This window comes from Staurois parvus, unplaced genomic scaffold (genome assembly GCF_062004578.1).
Source record: "Staurois parvus isolate SC_StPar_1 unplaced genomic scaffold, SC_StPar_1.0 ptg000318l, whole genome shotgun sequence".
Lineage (NCBI taxonomy): Eukaryota > Metazoa > Chordata > Amphibia > Anura > Ranidae > Staurois > Staurois parvus.
Genome location: NW_028318114.1, coordinates 4024990 through 4044687, shown reverse-complemented (window position 1 = coordinate 4044687; position 19698 = coordinate 4024990). Strand labels below are relative to the sequence as shown.

The 19698-nt window shown below is 40.2% G+C and overlaps 1 protein-coding gene across 2 annotated transcripts in view; it reads left to right on the top strand.

Annotated features, from left to right (window-relative positions):
- Positions 1-19698, top strand: part of LOC149457498 (potassium channel subfamily T member 2) — a 1188731-nt gene that overhangs the window by 1057309 nt on the left and 111724 nt on the right. For both annotated transcript variants that reach the window (XM_089683639.1, XM_089683638.1), the window contains exon 23: positions 12346-12447. In XM_089683639.1, the coding sequence (XP_089539765.1) occupies positions 12346-12447 (102 nt within the window). The remainder of the gene's footprint in view (positions 1-12345; positions 12448-19698) is intronic.

The window sequence follows — 19698 nt, the reverse complement described above, 5'->3', positions numbered from 1 at the left end:
AGAACCTCTAAACATTATATCTATCTATATATATATATATATATATATATATATATATATATATACTGTATATATATCTATCTATATATATATACTGTATATATATCTATCTATATATATATATTTATTTATTTATTTTTTTTTTTTTGTAGCAGGCGCCCTAGAGAAAAAAATGGTGGATTTTGACATTTTTTTGACACGTTAATGAATTTCAATGCACACAAACATAATACAATACCCAATTTTTTTGTAAAATATAAAATATGGTGTTGCACTGAGTAAATAGATACCATACATGGGTCCTTTTTTGAAATTGTGCACGCTTATGGAATTGTGCACAGTTATGGAATTGTGCCAAACTACAGTATTTAACCACCTTCCACCCGCCATATAGTACAATGATGGGCGCAAGGTGGTTCTCTCATTCTGATAGGACGTCATATGATGTCCTTCCATTCTCTCCGTGCATGCGCGGCTCAGGGAGCGCTCAGCTCGGCAATCGCCGGTGCGTTGTGTCCCTCGGACACAGCGGATCACGGAAAGAGCCAAAGATGTCGGCTTGGTCATGTGATCAGCTGTGTCCAATCACAGCTGATCACATGTAAACACGGAAATGCCGGTTATCGGCATTTCTCTCCTCTCGAGCTGTCACGCTGACAGCTCGAGAGGAGAGGAGAGACGGTAATCAGCTTTCCGCAGAGGGGACATGTACACTGATCATCAGAGCACTGATGATCAGTGTGCCCTGATGATCAGTGTGGCCCCAGAAGTGCCACCTGTCAGTGTCCATCAGTGCCAGCAGTCAGTGCTCATCAGTGCCACGTGCCAGTGCCCATCAGTTCCACATATCAGTGCATACCAGTGCACATCAATGCCACATATCAGTGCCCATCTGAGCTGCCTTTCAATGTCACCCATCAGTGCCAGTTAGTGCCACATATCAATGCCAATCAGTGCCACCTATCAGTGCTGCCAATCAGTGCCACTTATCAGTGCCAGTCAGTGCCACCTATCAGTGCCAGTCAGTGCCGCCTAACAGTGCCATTCAGTGCTGCCCAGCAGTGCCAGTCAGTGCCGCCTATCAGTGCCATATATCAGTGTCATGTATCAGTGCTGCCTTTCAGTGCCCATCAGCGATGCCTGTCAATGCCCATCAGTGCAACCTACCAGTACCTCCTCATCAGTGCCCATCAGTGCCACCTATCAGTTTCCATCAGTGCAGCCTACCAGTGCCGATCACTGCAGCCTCATTAGCGCACATCAGTGAAGGAGAAAAATCATGTATTTACAAAATTGTATAACAAAAACTAAAAAAAAACATTTTTTTTCAAAATTTTCAGTGGTTTTTGGTTTGTTTAAGAAAAAATAAAAATCCCAGAGGTGATTAAATACCACCAAAAGAAAGCTCTATCTGTCTAAAAAAAATTATAAGATTTTCATATGGGTACAGTGTTGCATGACTGCGCAATTGTCATTCAAAATGTGACAGCACTGAAAGCTGGAAATTGGCCTGGGCAGGAAGGGGGTATAAGTGCCCTGTAGGCTAGTGGTTAAAAAGCTCCATAGGTGACACTTTATAAGCCTTTACAGGTCACCAGATTAGAGTTACAGAGGAGGTCTGGTGCTAGAATTATTGCTCTAAAATTCCCGGCAATACACCACATGTGGTGCGATCGCCATTTAGGTATGCATATGAGACCAATGCGTGCATTTGCCTTTGCACCCGAGCACAGGGGTACAGGGTGCTTTACATTTTTTTTACACTGTTTCTTTAAATTTTTACTTGCAACATTTGTATTCAAACTTTTCAGCAAATAGAAGTAATTACAAAAAGATCCACAACAGATCAGGTAATAAAAAGTAATTGACAATCAGTAGAAAACTACAGAAGGGGAACCACAGGTACATATAGCTCAAGGCTTACATATGAAATCCCCAAACATGAATAGGAACCCAGCAGAAAAAAATATTATATAGGGTTATGTCTACAAACATATGTCAATGTAAGAGAGAGATGTTAGGGTCTTTAGACCTAGATCCCAGAATAATGCCTTTAGCATACCCAACCTCCAATATTGAGAATGGCCCTGACCATCATCTATAGCAGACCATTATGTCTGCAGCATGTCTGTAACTAAAAGTATGGCCAAAATTTATGAAGAAAGATTATTTATTTGCAAAAAAAGAGAGAAAAGGGGTAGAAAAAGAACAGAAAAAAGTAGTCGATAGTTTGAGACAGGTAAGTATCAGTCATCGAGAGGAGAAGCCACCTGAGGTATAGAAAGAGCAATCATAGTGGAACATTTATGTAATGTGCCCAGGGTTCCCAAATACTTTCAAACTCTGGGACTCTGTCAAGTAGAATACTCGATAAGTGTTCTTGGAGCATTATCCAGGAAATCTTTTTCTTTGCTGCTGCAAAGGATACAGAAGTTTGTTTCCATGCACGTGCTATGGTGATCTTGGCACCCAAAAGTGCAAAAAAGACAAACGACTGCATAAGAATTTTGACGTTGGTCTCAATTAAAGAGACGTTCAGAATTCCTTTGAAGGAACAGAAGAAACATTGGTGCCATACATCTACATCCCATTCATCTGCTAGGTCCTGTTCCCATTCCAACACATATTTAGGTTTCTCTACAGCATCGGATAAAGATTCATAAATTGTAAAAATACTGTACCTCCTCTCTGATCCGTGATCCATGTACATCACTGCTCATAGGCTGTGAACCTTGGAGGTTCCAGTTTGGTAGTCCATATGAAATGCAAAAAAGGTTCTGGATAATGAGTCCCCCCTGACAGCGGAGCCAAAATAATATGTGTTTGGGATTGGCAACGACCGAAACAGATATTAAAATCCATGGCAAAAGAGTAATTTTTTGGGCATTATTGTGGCCCAACTAGGACAGATAACATTTTTCCCATTGTGCTAAATCTTCTCTTAATTTTTTTGTAAATTGGGGAATAGTTATTTTTATATAAATGGCCAATGCTGGAAGTCAAATGGATACCCAAGTACAAAATGTAGGAGAAAGGATTGTAGGAGTAAAAGGAAAATGTTCCTGTAGATGTTCGACTGACACCATTTAGGGTGACATTTAGGGCAACAGGTTTGGACATGTTAACCTGAAGACCTGAGATCTTACCAAAATCTCACAGTAATATAAGAATGTTGGGCATTCTGATGAATGTTGAAGTCACAAAAAGAAGATCATCCACAAACAAGGCTCATTTATGAGTTTGAAGCCCACAACGGACTCCATGAATATCTGGATGATTTCTGATCACTATGGCCAGGGTTTCTATCACTATTGCAAATAGTAATGATGAGAAGGGACAACCTTGTTCAGTCCCCTTGGGTATTTGGATGGAATCTGAATAGTGACCCTGTAATCTTTCTTGGGCAGATGGATTGGAATAAAGGGCATGTAAAATTCCCTGGAAATGGAGGACAAAGCCCCATTTGTCAGGGACCAAAAATAAATATGGCCATGCCACTGTATCAAAAACGTTCTGGAGATCAAAAGATAACAAGAAGCCTTCCTGAGGAGCTCCACCATCCCATTGCGATTGCAAAATAGATATAACATCAATTGCTCTCCAAATCTGATCCATCCCATTTGCCCAGGATAAACACCACCTGGTTTTTATGCACATACAATTCTATGAAGGACGACAACCTTTTCGCAAGAATTTTGGTCAAAATTTGTAAGTCATTATTTATGAGGGAGATTGGTCTATAATTGCTAACTTCACTATGGTCCTTACCCAGTTTAGGAATAACCTAAATGTATGATAGATTAGAACCTGCATCCAGGGGGTCACCATTCCAGAGAGAGTTAAAGAAATGCGTCATATAGGGGGAAGAGTGTTGTCGCAAAAATTTTGTAATAACAATGCGAGAATCCATCAGGCCCTAGGGTGGAGCCCTTCTTTAGGTGTTTGATGACATCCAAGACCTCCAGTTCAGAAATAGGGTGTTCAAGTCTGGAGTGATGCCGCTCAGCAATTTTGGAAAGAGGAATCCCTAGCGAGAAATCATCTAAGTGTGATTGAAGAATTGGATCCTCTGCTGTATACGTATAGCTGAGAGTAGAAGTTGTGGAAAGTTTCCATAATTTGTTGCAGGTTTTGAGTGATGGAGCCTGAGAGAGGGCAAATTCTGGGGAAGGAGAAGGAATGATACTTGGGAGACAAACGGGTCACCAGCATGGAACCAATCCCATCTTTTTGACAGCAGAAGTGCTCTTCAGTCCATCGTACATTTTTTTCCACTTCTGTAGTCAAAGTTAAACTCAATGTCAAGCATGCTGAATCCAGCTTAGCCTGGAACTCAGGTGTAGGATTGTTTTTGTGACCCTTACTCAGAAGATGAAAGTCTTTTCCCAATTTAGCCAAGTCAGCCTGATGCTCTTGTTTTCGCTGAGAGGCTAGTTGGAGGAGTTTACCTCTAATTACCATTTTATGTACAGCCCATAGTACCACAGGGTAGACCTCACCAGTGTCATTTGTAAGAATAAATTATTTCAACTCTTTCTCCAGAATGGTACATTGAACGGTGTCACTACGTAGAAATTCATTGAGGCACCAATGGAAAGGTCCCCTAGGGCCACAGGGGTGTTGTATGATCAAAAGGACCATGGAATGATCTGAACATACTGTATCCCAAATAAGGGATTTGGACATTGGAATGTCCAAGGTTGAGATGAAGAAGTGATATATTCTGGCAAAGGCCTGATGAGGGGATGAAAAGTGCGTGAAGTTTCTGTCCATTGGATTAAGCTCCCGCCAAATGTCCACCAGCCTGTTGAAGTAAGAGTTTTGCAAAATTAAGGCTTTGTTTAGTGGGCCGTGAGATTTCCCATACACGCTCTTATGGCATTGATCTAAGGTAAATTAGAATCTTCCCCCGACACAACTCTTCCCTCACACAGAAAAATAAATTTTGTAGCATGGAAGTCAAAAAATGTATCTGATCCCAATTTGGAGCATAATAGGAAATTAATGTATACAGATTCCCATCCAGGGACCCTGACAAGAGAATATATCTTATGTCACTGCAAATAAAGTGACATAAGATCATTATATAACTAGCGCTGCATTTTATTCATTTACATCATAAAAATGCCTTTATTTGTGCAAGCTGTTTTTATTTATTTAGTTTTGTTGTTTAAAATCTAAGCGCAAGTGTTAATTCATAAGAGAAGATTTCTGCCCTCAGGGTCTCTGATTATCCATGACGGAGTAAAGGTGAAGAATATACAGTAGCTACTCCCCCTAGTTTTATCGTCAGCATTAGCTAAGTAAAAATTTTGGAATTTTTGGTGGATAAAAGGACTATAACTTTTAGGAAAGTGAGTTTCTTGAAGTGGGAGAACGTCAATCTTTTGTGAATGATAGTGCTAAAAAACTTTACACCGTTTCACATGGTAGTTTAGTCCCTGAGTATTATGAGAGACAATTCGGAGAGGAGAAACAACCAGATCTTTTGTACTCATGGAAAGGAGAGGAGGAAAGCTATGCAAAACAACAAATACCTACCTCAAATGCATATAGTTGAGTCAGTGTGGACCATGAATGAGAGGAGAAATTGCCCATAAGCTGGATGTGGCTTGCTGATGACTGCCTCTCGATGACTGAAAAAGAAGAAATTCAGAAAAAAGAGAGGGAAAAGATAAAGCAGGAAAAGAGAAGAAACAGAAGAAAAAAATCACCCAAACCATATCAACAAATATCCCCAACCAGTAGGAGTGGACCAGCCTATCTCTTTGAAAGCATCTGAACAAAATAATGGCCATCATAGAGGTGACACCTGTCACCACAAGATGAAAACTCCATGTTGCTGCGGCAGGTGGGGGAGCATAGATTCTGCTTTGGCCTACAAAACACCATTTTAACAAGTTCCCAGACAAAATCATGAACTAACCGTATCACTTTATGGTTTACAGCACCTCCCGGGGAGATCCCGATCTATAAGGGGGGTCCCAAAAGGGGAGAAAGCCCAAAAGCTAGGGTCTCCAGGGGAGAGAGAAAATATACAAAATGTGGAAGATCTCTGAACTACTTCACAGAGAGAAAAAATGGGGGGGGGGGGATTAAGTAGAAGAGGGACACTGTCCGAAAAAAAAGGGTTATCAAGTCAAAGAATTTCAAACTGTCCGGGAAAAAAACAGAAGGTCAAAACAACAAAAAAAATTTCTATCTGAACAGTTCCAGTGAGTAGAAGCAGGTGATAATGATACATAGAATCAAGGAGGGAAAGATTCACAGGACCTCTTCGGTTGTTGCTTTTACCAGATATGAGTAAATGGTTATGAGGGACATTTGGAGGTTCCGGAGCCTCTACGAGAAGACGACGGGTGAGGATCTTGAGAGATGTATCCCAGTTGTAGAAGTATACAGCAAATGAGGAGAACCCATATGACTTATTTTGATAGAGAAACTGCAGACAAAGCATGCAATAATGGCTTTAAGGAGTGCCTTTTCTAGATTGTAGTGGGTAAAGGTCTGCAAAAACCTGTACAGGATGACCTTGAAAGTTCTCTGCATTTCTGGATGCTCTCATGATTTCTTCCTTCAGCCTGTAGAAATGAGGCTTGACTACAATGTTCCTAGAAAGGCCATCTGAGCATAGATGTTGCAGAGTTTGGGCTAGGCTGCATGACAGCATTTCAGAAAAAGTGGCTATACGGGAAATTCAAATCAGTATTGTTAACAGAAAGCTGTGCAGGGCCTGAATCAGGCTGTATAGGGGAAGCGGTAATATCTTCCATAGTCGTCAGTAGCAGTGTGCCAAATGTTCTTTATAATAATTACTCTGTAAAGGCTGGTGAGGGTATTGGAGTAGAATGCATACTCACTAACAAGCCCAGCATTGAGCAGGCCTTCTGGGTAACCACATCCATATCAGCAATAGAATCCTCTCCTTCCATGCCTTTTCCTTGCTGAGTTGCAGGCACCATCTTGGAAAGTCCAGGACCCACTGTACAGGAGTCAAGCTGGTAAGATGAGTCCCTCCTGGCTGAACCTCTGGGCATGTGGGTAATCCCCACTGAATCCTCGATGCCCAGGTGTAGGTGGAAAACGGGACAGAGCAGGCTTAGGGCTCATGTACACTGCAACTGATAAACTCACGTTTAGGAGCTGTTCAGCGTTTTTTTCAGCAGCCCCTGAACTCACCCTAATGTTTTCCTATATATCCATGTACACATCTTCTTTTACAGTAATTTACAGGCATTTGAGTTTACAGTCTTCTTCTGAATGCAGAAAACTTGCGTTCAGCATTCTATTTTATCAGCGTTTCAAATGCAAAACACTTGTGTTTGTATCTGAAATTTTTTGTTAACTCTTTCAGCTCCCAATGCTGTCCAGAGCCTTTTTTCATCATGAAAAAAATGCATGCAAATCATTTTCAAGGTACTCAGATGGACAAAACACTTAATACAGGATGTTCCTACCAAGCTTGGCACACATTGTAATGACCAATTCACACCTCATACCTCTCCCACCTTTGGAAACAAAAGATATGTTAATGCCCATTCACACCTCAAATTCCTCATGAAGACCCCTTGCCAGGTAACTTTAATAACTCATTCCAGGAGACACTTATCCCACCCTTGGAAACAAAAGAAATGTTAATGAGCAACTCACACCTAATTATCTCAACACATACTTCTATCTCTGCTTCTACTCTCTGAAACAGTCTGAAATAGTTAATAATTTACCACTTTTCAGTGCATTCTGGGCATTTGGGAGGTTCTCCTGTGCTTATATTTAAAAACACTTCTAAACGCAAACACACATAAACGCACATAAACGCGCATAAACGCGTTATGCAAACACGGCTAAACAGACGGTTTTTAACCTACTTTTTCCAGCCGTCAGTTTCCATCATTCAGAAGTGACCCGTGTACATGGGGCCTAACGGCTGAGGTGGAGCAGAATCGACTGGAGGGGGATGGAGCTCCCAGACTACACCGCCATCTTAGGAGCTGTCGCATGTGCTCATTCCTGTTTCTTTAATTTTTTTAGCACTTTTATTGCTGTAAACATTGCTGTAACAGGTACTCTTTATGAAGAGATTTGGGGTCTAACAGACCCCAGATGTCTACTCTGCCCTAGACGTGTCTGATCACACCAACACTGGTACACTGTGACAGATGTTAATGTGACACTGGTAAACTGACAGATGTTTTTGTGCACTTGTACACTGTGACAGATGTTGATGGTCCACTAGGGGCACGGACAGATGTTAAAATTGCAATGAGACACTATTGCAGATGTTGAAGGGATGAGAGATGTTTTTGTCCACTGGTACACAGAGTTATTTTTGTGCTCTGGTACACTGTGACAGATGTTTTTGTGCACTGGGACACTGTGACAGATGTGTTTGTGTGCTGGGACACTGTGACAAATGTGTTTGTGCACTGGCACACTGTGACAGATGTGTTTGGGCACTGGTACACAGACAGATGTGTTTGTGCACTGGTACATTGTGACAGATATTTTTGTGCACTGTACACTGTGGCAGATGTGACAAATGTTGATGTGCACTGTGGACAGGGACAGATGGTGCTTGGTATACTGTGTGGGATGGTTGCAGTCTGTGTGATCTATGTACAGCTGAACAATAAAATCATCAGCTACACAGGGATAAGCTGTCACAGACTGACAGCCATCACAGAATCGCGCTGCTGCGCAGCTTCAGAGACGCACGCAGGCACCCATTCTGAGGAATTCACTCAGAACGGGAAAGCTCCCACCTGGCCATTTATGTACATTGGGCGGGTGGGGGGTGGATAATCTAATAGATGAAACTCCACCGTGTGTTTGCATAGAGTTCATGTACCAAAAGACTCCAGTGGGGAAAATCACACGCAATTTAGAACATGCAGCTCTTTACGAGAATATAATGACCCCTGTGAAAACAAAAAGGTCTAACCAAGCTTGAAATAGCTGAATATTTTCATCCAATAACTAGCATCCTCCAACAGAAGGATACGGTACCGTGCCTCACAGATTTCTCAGAAACAAGATGCAAAAATCAGTTCTATAATGTACAACCGTATGGCACTATTTATTAAGAGATAAAAAATAACACTCACATTTAAAATGCAGCTGACCGGTGTAGTAAGCATAACAGAGTCTCAGTTGTGGTATTCCTGTGGGTTGCTGTGGTCCGGGCAAAAGCCGTCAACCAATCCAGCTCCTCGTGCGTGATGATGTCATCACCGTGAATTCATTTTCCTTTTAAAATATTTATTTTGCACTTTTCTGTTTATGCACTATTTGTAGAGGTTGAATGACTTTTCACACTGGATTTGTTTTGTTGTTTCTTTTTTTATTTACACAAATAATTTACATATAGAATTTGTCATTTATGCACGTTCATCATGAATTGTGCCATTTTCACTATGTATGTTATATAATTTATTAGTGCTGCACTTTATTATTTTATTAGTTTTTGAGTTTTTTGTATCTAAACTCTTGGTGCTGGCAACTACTGCTAATCTACTCAAGCATAATGTTTTCTTTTTTCTTTACTAGGAGAGTTTAAAGCAGGGTCAGACTGAGACAAAAGAGGTACACAGGGTGAGCACAGTTGGGGTAGGAGCCTCTCCTGTCTGCATCACCCATCTGTCTCTAGCACTGTGCAGGACTGAGCTATCAAACTGATACCCCAATACTGCAGGTTACACTAGACAATTGTGACGGTCCCTGTGTAAAAAGTGGCACCCTGCTCTGTGTCAGGAGCTGCTGATAAACGGGGCACAGTACCTGGATGTCACAGAATTCTGATGATTACACAGGGAGATCCACATTCTTTCTATGTGTAATGTGCAGGACTGAGTTGTATTTGGACAGCTCGGGTCCAGCTCTACATTATTTTATGAATGAAAGCAACTACTGTAGTTTTCATTTATAAATTCCACTTATGTATAAATAAAAAAACTCCTTTTTAAAAAAAATTACTTTTAAGCCCTTTATTAACACCTAGTGATAACTAAATAGCTTTTTATACTTCATTCTCTTCTTCCTTTTGCTTTTTTATGGCTTGTATGCAGGGATTTTTTTCTCAGTAAAAAAAGGTGCAGTAACTCCCTCCCTCCACTAGGTCACGCTTATCTCCACCGCTGAACAGCCCCTGAACAGCCCCTAGAACTGCCCCCTAGAACCATCCCTTAGAACCGCCCCTTGTCTCCACCCCTACACACCTCCGAGCACTGCCCCTTTAGAGAACAGGGAGTCAAGTAAACTTTGAGGGGTATACAAGCAATTTGTATGAAATTTGTTAATAAAAAGCAATGCAGTAAAATGTACTAAACATTAGAAATATCCAGCGCTTACCAAACTAAGCTCAGAGGTACTTCCAGATAACTTTAATATTTTTGGTATATGCAGACATCCCCAGTATCCAGCAGGAGACAGCCCCATATCCAGCAAGAGACATCCCCATATCCAGAAAAGAGACATCCCCCATATCCAGAAAAGAGACATCCCCCATATCCAGCAAGAGACATCCCATATCCAGCAAGAGACATCCCCATATTCAGTAAGAGACAGCCCCATATCCAGCAAAAAACATCCTCCATCCAGCAAAGAGACATCCCCTATATCCAGCAAAGATACATTCTCTCATTTCCAGCATAGGGACTTCCCCACATTCAGCTAGGAGACATCCCCCATACCCAGCAAGAGACATCCCCCATATTCAACAAAGAGACATCCCCCATATTCAGCAAAGAGACAGCCCAATCCAGCAAAGAGACAGCCCAATCAAGCAAAGAGAAATCCAAATCCAGCAAAAAGATATCCACATCTGGAAAAGAGAGTTATCCCCATTCAGCAAAGATACATTCCCATATCCATCAAAGGGACAGCCCCATATCCAGCAAATAGACAGTCCCATCCAGCAAAGAGACAGCCCCCATAGCCAGCAAAGAGAGAGCCCCCATATCCAGCAAAGTTACATCCCAATATCTAGCAAAGCAACAGCCCCATCAAGCAAAGAGACATCCTCATCCAGCAAAGACAGTCCCTTACAGCAAAGAGACATCTCCATATATAGCAAAGAGATATTCCCATATCCAGCAAACAGACACCCTCACCCAGCAAAGAGACATCCCCATCCAGCAAAGACAGTCCCTTCCAGAAAAGAGACATACCCATATTCAGCAAAAAGACTGCTCCCTCCTCACCTCCCTTATCCTATCCATCTGAATAATAACAACATCACCTCCATCCTGTCACTGTATGTGACCAGTACATTAACCCCTTCACTTCCTCTTTCATCTGTGTAATACTTGTACAACAATGTATCTAGTGCACCATTCTTAAACTTCATGTTTACCTCCCTTAGTACCAGTGTGTTTCTTCATTTCCAAACAATTGTGGCAAAAGATGAGATCACTGTGGGGTGTCTGCTTTCCAAAAAAATGTAATTTTGGGAGCTTTCTAACATTTTTTATTTTAGCAGAAAGTAAGGGAAACTTTATTTTTTTTAATAAAAATATAAAAAGTATAATCAAAAGAAGGCTCTGTCTATCTCAAAACATCATATAAAAGTAATTTGGGTGTAGCATTGACTGATGGAAAAATTGTCAGTCAAACTATCACAGCACTGAAAACTAAAAAATGGCTGGCACTTAGGTGGTTAAAGAGCTGGAGGTTAGGGTGTACTTTGGCATCTTTGCCTCTGGTGTCCAAGGACCTGGTCCCAGCATTGTTTAAAAAGTGTTTATATAACCTTTAGGATTTAATAAAAGCCTACTGCACCCTTAGAAACTATTAAAACCACATTCACTTTCCTTCTTACTGACGTCAATGCATTTAGTTGAAATGGAGAAAGCTCTGAGATAATACAAACTCCTAATTTTGTTTTTCCATACAGTAAGTACAACATCCTAGCTCATCTTTATAATGACTGATCTGCAAGGGCTAAGCCAGGAAATCCTACTGGGGAACCTTGCTGCTAGAGCTCTTGATAGGTACATACATAAATACAGATTAGACAATTATTTTGAAAGAAGAAAAAAAACATTTAGCTTATCAGTTAGCAACATATTCTACTCAATATCATGGGCAAATTAATGTTCATCAGTGAAATATGAAATTTTGCTAATAGGAATTCATGAAAATAGAAACATTAAGCTCAATCTCTTCTAATCACAACCAACTTGAAAAACTGCCTATTGGATGTTTTGTAGTTTGTTGAACAAAAGATATGAAAATATACAATATACTGTACAACATTCTGACATGCCTATAATTCATGCACATCTACCAGAAGTACTGTACCATACTGTGTTTTCCTTTTCTTTCCTTGTGTCCTAATTTTTGTTTCAGAAAGAACGTGAGCGGGGGTCTAATCTGGCATTTATGTTTCGCCTTCCTTTTGCTGCTGGCAGAGTATTCAGCATCAGCATGTTAGACACACTCTTGTACCAGGTAATGTAAAAAGAGGCAAGATACTGAGGGATGAAAAATTGTTGTTACTGTGTGCTTTGCTTCATTCTTTCTTGCTGAATATAAATAATTTTCATGACAGATGTATCCCTTATATTAAGTAAAATTTAATTTCACATTCATTCTATGTTTGTAAATGAGAAAGCATTAGTATCCTTACTGATACAGTTGAAAAAGTAGAGATTGGAACTTCTTAGGCCCTGTTCACCTGGTCAAGTTGGCCACGGTGCTTCAAGTATGTTGCAAAGTAAATGCTCAGTCCATGTGTATATGGACAGCCACAGATGGGAAGCCTATTCAATGGAACAACAGACTGACAGTAGCAGCGGCTGTCAGGGAATCACTGTTGCCTTATGAGCGGTTTATGTATAATCTCCATTTGACACTGTAAATAGATATTTTTATAACTATATTTTAAGCAAGTTACAAGGTTAGAAATATCAGAGATTGGTTTCACCACTTGCACTCCAGAGGATTTACTTCCCTTCCAGACCAGGCGTGGAGACGCTTAATATAGGTGAACTATACATATACATGGGAACAAGTGTTCAGGTTTTAGGAATTGATTTACTAGCTAACTTTGTAGTGTAGGAATGTTTCAATGTGCAGAACATGTGCGTGCCCCAGGGAATGCTTTATTACACTGTATGCAGAAAGGGACAACCATTAAATTAACTCCCTTATCTCAGACTTTACGGGGCCAAAGTATTTATCTGGACCAGGCCATTTAAATCTATTTTGATTTTACTATGTCCACTTCAAAGTACCCTCTCTTTAGATATGCAATGGGATCTGTCCAGGAATGCATAATTTTCCTAGGCTATGATCTTACAAAACTAATGTTACCTCCAAACAAAGGTCATGAACTGGCATACTCAATTTTACCACCAAAATGAGAGGTGCTGGTAAGGGGCTGAGTTGTGCAAAATATAGGGGATGGGGAAATTGTCCACTCCTTGATGAGATGTGTCAAATATAGTCGATGGATTAGATAGTTCCACCAATCAGGATGGCCCCATGCAAGTCTAAGAGAGATAGGTCTATATCAGGTTAGGTTCTGGGAGAAGACAGGGAGAGAAGATCCAACAATCCTGGGGGCCCCCATGCTACACCACTGTTAAATATCAGGACCTCTCTTTGGCACTTACATGTATACATGCTTGACTTATATATTGTCTGTCTTGCTGTTTGTGGATTCAGGGTATGAGTATTATATTCTATTTTCTATAATTCCTTTGTTTAAACGTTAGGGTTTGTTTTCCTTTTTTCTTATGGTTGTTAAATAAATAGATTGCTGTGTGTTAGTTTAGACCTCCGTACTATTCACCAATAAATCTTGGTCAAGGAACTCTTATTAATGTTAACCAAATCATATTCAAAAGATATTGAATCTCAAAAATAAAAAGTGCAGGTAACATTACACAGGGAGAGACTACCTGTGGCAAGGGACAAGGGATAACTTCTGGACAATTGTACACTGATTCTAGGGACTCAGTTGTCCCCAACCACAAACATTCGGGCTCTTGGACACAGTTTTTCTCAAAATACTTGCTGCACCATGAACAAATTGGCCCTTTGAATAAGGCCTTAATGTAAATAATACTCGTGCAGATATTTTAATTATTTCCCACAATATTATAAAGTCTATGTATTTATGACAGCATAACAATTTATGCACAGAGAAACAATCTACTTACGTATGTTATGTATCTACATTTACTTATGCTGAAAATAATACATATCTGTAATACGTGCTCTCTTCCCCCATGTTTTATCCCTTTAAAGACCACGCAAATACAGAAATGTACCTGTTGATCTGCCAGTCTAGTTGTAGGCTGACGACTCACAACATTTTTGTGGATTGAGCGGTGTCAGCCCTGACCAGTTTTTTCTAATCTAAACTACTTAAATTGTATCTATAATAATTTGAATAGTCTTGCAGTTTGAAAACATACTTTTGGAAGAATCCCACACATTTACTGCTTTGAATTCATGCATATTCACAATGCCCTGTAAATTTGCACTGTGTTTTTCACACATTTCACAGAGTCTGCCTTCTGGTTGCTGAGAGGAGAGTTTTCAGGAGGTAAAGTCAGTACAGGAATCACTGTTTGCAAGCAGCAACCTACCATGGGATATGTAGTCCTTAGATATTGAAAGGAAACCAAAGGAATGAAGTAAGAAGGAATACAGTGGGGGAAAATAATTATTTGATCCCCTGCAGATTTTGTAAGTTTACCCACTTACAAAGAAATGAAGGGTCTATCATTTTTATCATAGGTATATTTTAAATGATAGAGACAGAATATCAACCAAAAATCGAGAAAAAAAACACATGATATAAATGTTATAAATTGAGTTGCAGTTCAGCGAGTAAAATAAGTATTTGATCCCCAAGCAAAACATGAATTAGTACTTAGTGGAGAAACCCTTGTTGGAAAGGACAGAGGTAAGACTTTTCTTGTAGTTGGTTACCACGATTGCACACATCTCAGGAGGGATTTTGTACACTCTTCTTTACAGGTCTTCTCTAAATCCTTAAGGTTTCTTGACTTTGGCTTGGCAACTCAAAGTTTCAGCTGCCTCCATAAATTTTCTATAGGATTAAGGTCTGGAGACTGGCTAGGCCACTCCATGACCTTAATGTGCTTCTTCTTGAGCCACTCCTTTGTTGCCTTGGCAGTATGTATTTAGTCAATATCACGATGGAAGACCCATCCACAACCCATATTCAGTGTTCTGGCTGAGGGAACTCACCCAAGATCTTACAATACATGGCCCCTTCCATTGGCCCCTCAATGCTGCAAAGTCGGCCTGTACCTTTAGCAGAGAAACAGTCCCAAAGCATAGTGTTTCCACCTCTCTGCTTGACTGTAGGGATGGTGTTCTTAGGGTTATAGTCAGCATTTTGTTTGTGGGCCCTTGCGGATACTGCAGGATTTCAATTCATGCCAGCTTATTGTGTTACCGATGGTTTGTTTGGTGACTGTGGTCCCAACTGCCTTGAGACCATTCATAAACTCCTCCTGTTTAGTTCTGATCTGATCCCTCACTTTTCTCATGATCATCCTTACCCCATGAGGCAAACTCTTGCATGGAGCTGCAGACCAGGGGCAATTGATGGTTATTTTGTATTTCTTCCATTTGCGAATAATTGCTCCAACAGTTGTCTCCTTCTCACCAAGCTTCTTGCTGATAGTCTTGTAGCCCATTCCAGCTTTGTGCAGGCCTACAATCTTGTCCCTGATGTCCTTTGACAGCTCTTTGGTCATTTGCACATGGTGGTGAGGTTTGAATGGAAGAAAGATTCTGTGGATAGGTGTATTTTATACACAAATGAGTTGTCATTAGGAGCACCTTCTTAAATGGATAGGACTAATCTGTGTACAACATAAGCACATAGCCAGTCTATGGGAGCCAGAATTATTGTTGATTGGTAGGGGATCAAATACTTATTTTACTCACTGAACTGCAACTCAATTTATAACAAGTGTATTATGGTTTCTGTGGTGATTTTTGGTTGATAGTCTGTCTCTATATTTTAAAATACACCTATGATTAAATATATAGACCCTTAATTTTTTTGTAAATGGACAAACTTACAAAATCTGCAGGGGATCAAATAAATATTTTCACCACTGTATGTGCTCTGGTTGTTGATTACAGTTACACAGTTACACAGAAATCTGCTTGCATAGTATTTTAACATTCAATAATGCAAAGACTGAATGCTGAAAAATGATCTGGGTAACCATGTAAAAAACATGATCTTAGTGCAAAATACAAATAAAAACCCTTTCTACAAGCTTTGCCACATAAAAGTGTAGCGCACTCTTAGTTTAGCTAGGGGGAGCTAGACCCTGATGACTAGTGAGGAACTGATTAGCAGCTCAGGTGAGATAGTCAGAGGGGTCAAATTCTGGTCAGGACTGATAGATTCTGCAGGCCAGCCCCTCTGGAATTTCCCCCAGCTCTGAGGCTTTTGGAGGAGGGCCTTGGAGGCAGTGAGTGGATCTGAGGAATGGTTGGCTGCACTTTTGTGGGACCTCAGCTGATTCCCAACAGGCTTGGCAAGGGTATGGGCTCCCTTAAAATGTGTTGGAGCCTGCTTATTAGCAGGAGAGTCAGGTGGAAGAGAGAGGAAGATGTGAGGTTGCGGTGGAAGGCCGCAAGGAGGCCTAGTGGGATAGGGCCTGTCTGCGAGTCTGGAGCGGAAAAGGGAGAAAACTCAGGACTCACTGGCCCCCTGAATGGCTGGGAAGGAGCAGCCCAGCTAATAGGCCTGGTAGCAGCAGCCATTCCGCAAGTGGTACAGGAGAGGATCTGAGTGAGTACACCTGCACCCCCTGGGTGGAAAGGGGAATGAGCACGCTGGTGGGAAACCATATTAGCCCTCTGCTTGTGACTGTATGCCTTACTTAAAGGAACAGGAGCCATATCCCCTACTCAGGAAGAAAGTGATGGGTGAAGAGGAGTTCATCTAGGGTCTGGGTTAGTACAACTGGAGCTGCTGGCTAGTACTCCAACAAAGACAGTAACAGAAAAGAGAAGCTATGAATAGTTCAGGAAGTTGTCCTCAGATTTCAGTTCCCTTGGGCATCCTATACACCTCTTACCCCATCCAAGTTTAATCCCCCCAATAAAATAACAAAACTAACTCTGAAGGACTGATTTCTGTCTATGGATGAAAGCTTGTGTGGAAAATGCTAACTGATTGGCTGTGCAGGACTATGGGGGGGGGGGGCACAAATTCATCAGCAACTCCTGAGGGGGTAGTGCTACAAAAGTATCAATAAACTGAATATAATTGCAATATGTATATTGTAGTTATAGTACATGTTCCAGTGAAGAAAATACGAAACTCTAATCAAGGTAAGTGCACATATTACAAAGGTAAAACAGTGTGATAGACAAAGCATCCAAAGTCCACAAGGAGTTCCTCATAAGTGCTGTGTAGTGCCAAACTTAAAAAGATCTTTAGTGCTGCACACTACCACTGTATACACAGAGGTAGCTTACCAGATCTCATTGACCCCCCATACACTGAGCAGACAACTGCACCTATGGTATTAGGGAACAGACACAGAGACCAGGCAGAGAGATCTTATCCAGTCATCACAGAAATCCTCCCCAAGTTGTTGCATGTAAATCAAACATACAGGAGACACACCATGGTGTAAAACATTTTAATTAATTTTATTAATATGTACCATAAAAACATTTATATTCCAGCAATATTTGAAAACATTCGCATATAAATACTGGGATTTCACTCTATATAATGGTAATTTGCAGGAGATCCAGGAAGTTGTGTAAATAGATGGTCAGCAGACAGAAAGTATTTTCAAGTGTTTTGAAACGTTTTGAGTAAAGATTAATGGATTGTCAAAAATAACTATTGTTTGCATTGATGTTACAATTCAGATGTTTTAAAATGAAATTGCATGTTGTGACTATAAATCTCCTTCAATCCTTTTACTGCCATGGATGTAAGATATATGTCCCTGGCAGTACAGCTCTGTAAACTGACTCCTAGCTGCTATAGCAACCAAGTAGTCTGTTTACATCTCTTCAGTTGACTGTTGGCTTTCTAGTGGAAATGATTCAGGTGGCTGTAAAGCTAACCAATCATTTTCACACACAATGGAATCCCTCCGCTGACCTCCCTGCCATGTATCTTGGCCTCAGTTATCCCTCCTGGGTACCTGGAATACCCATGGCAGGTGTCAGTGGGGGGGAACAGGGGATATTCATTGAATATCCATTACTGATCATCACTGCACTCATTTTCCAGCTGCTGTGGCCCAGGAAGAAGCTAATCAAGAATCATCTGTGCTGGATTAGCTTCAATGGGATGCAAATGTGACATTAAGGGCCTAGAAGACCTCTGATGTCTCCTTAAAAAGGACTTATTTTTTTCTATTATGTTATCACATTGGAGGTTTTGCCCAACTGTGCAATATCAACAAAGGTAAGTGTAGAAACATTTTAAAAATGGCAGTTTAATATAATTAATAAAAAACCCAGACATTCTTTTAAAGTCCTGGGCCCCCACATACACACAAACATATATGCATATGTCTAGTGTGCCTGCATAACAAAACAATGATTTCACTACCCATAGTAAGAGTAAGTGCAATAATTCTAGAGCCATCATTCAGAATTAACTGTACATTGATGACCTGTAAAGGTTTTTAGTGTCAACTATGGACAATTTTGGGTACTGTAGTTTGTGGCCATGACACTGGCACATGCATTTTTAAAGCTTGACATGTTTAGTATCTGTTTGTTCAACACAATGTCACCTTTTATATTGTCCTAAAAAAAAGAATTACAGTGTATTATGTTTGTGTGCACTACAATAAATTTGAATGTATTTTTAGCTGAAAATGCAGTATGTGTTTGATAAATAATTGAGCTAATATTATGTAACATAAAAAACGAAAGCTGTCACCATGTTATTTTATGGGGTCTTTGCATTTGCAAAATTTATAATGCTTGGGTTTACGCCTAAAATTTATATTTTAACATGTATGCAAAAAAATGCCAAATTGACCCTGCCAGCATGAGGGTAAACCTACCTGCTATCCTATTCTCCACAACATAGAGATGCATCATTCTGTAGTCCCTAGATAACAGCTAGAAGGGCTAATTAGATGTTTTGAAAAAACACAAGATGTGTACACAAGACACACAACAGCTCTAGGATTTTAAATGCGCTTATTGAACAGATATAACACAACACTTTCAGTGGTATATTTAGCAGACCAAAAGGCAGCAAATAGCGGAAGTACAGTACATTTTTAGGGTATACAGTACATACACATTAAAAAAAAAACTTTTTTGTAATCACTCAACTTAAAGGACTGCAAAACACTTGAAAATGCTTTCGAATATATGTTCAACATCGATACTGATATTCTCAAAATGATTCAACATTATACCACCTTAGCTACTGAGGCCAAATTGTCTGGTAAGCAAACATATTCTGACACTGCAATATTAGTTTACCCGAGGATCTGACCTCCATAGATAAAAGATAATGTTGGATTATTTTTGAGATTACTGGTACTGGTTGTAAATGTAAGTGGGAATGCATTACCTGTAAGCTTTGTGATCATCTTAAAGTGTTACTAAACCCAGGACCCTTCATTCACTATATCTGGTCTCCCACAGTACACAGAACATGGAAATGCAATTATTTTAGTAAATATAAACTGCTAAATTCCTTTT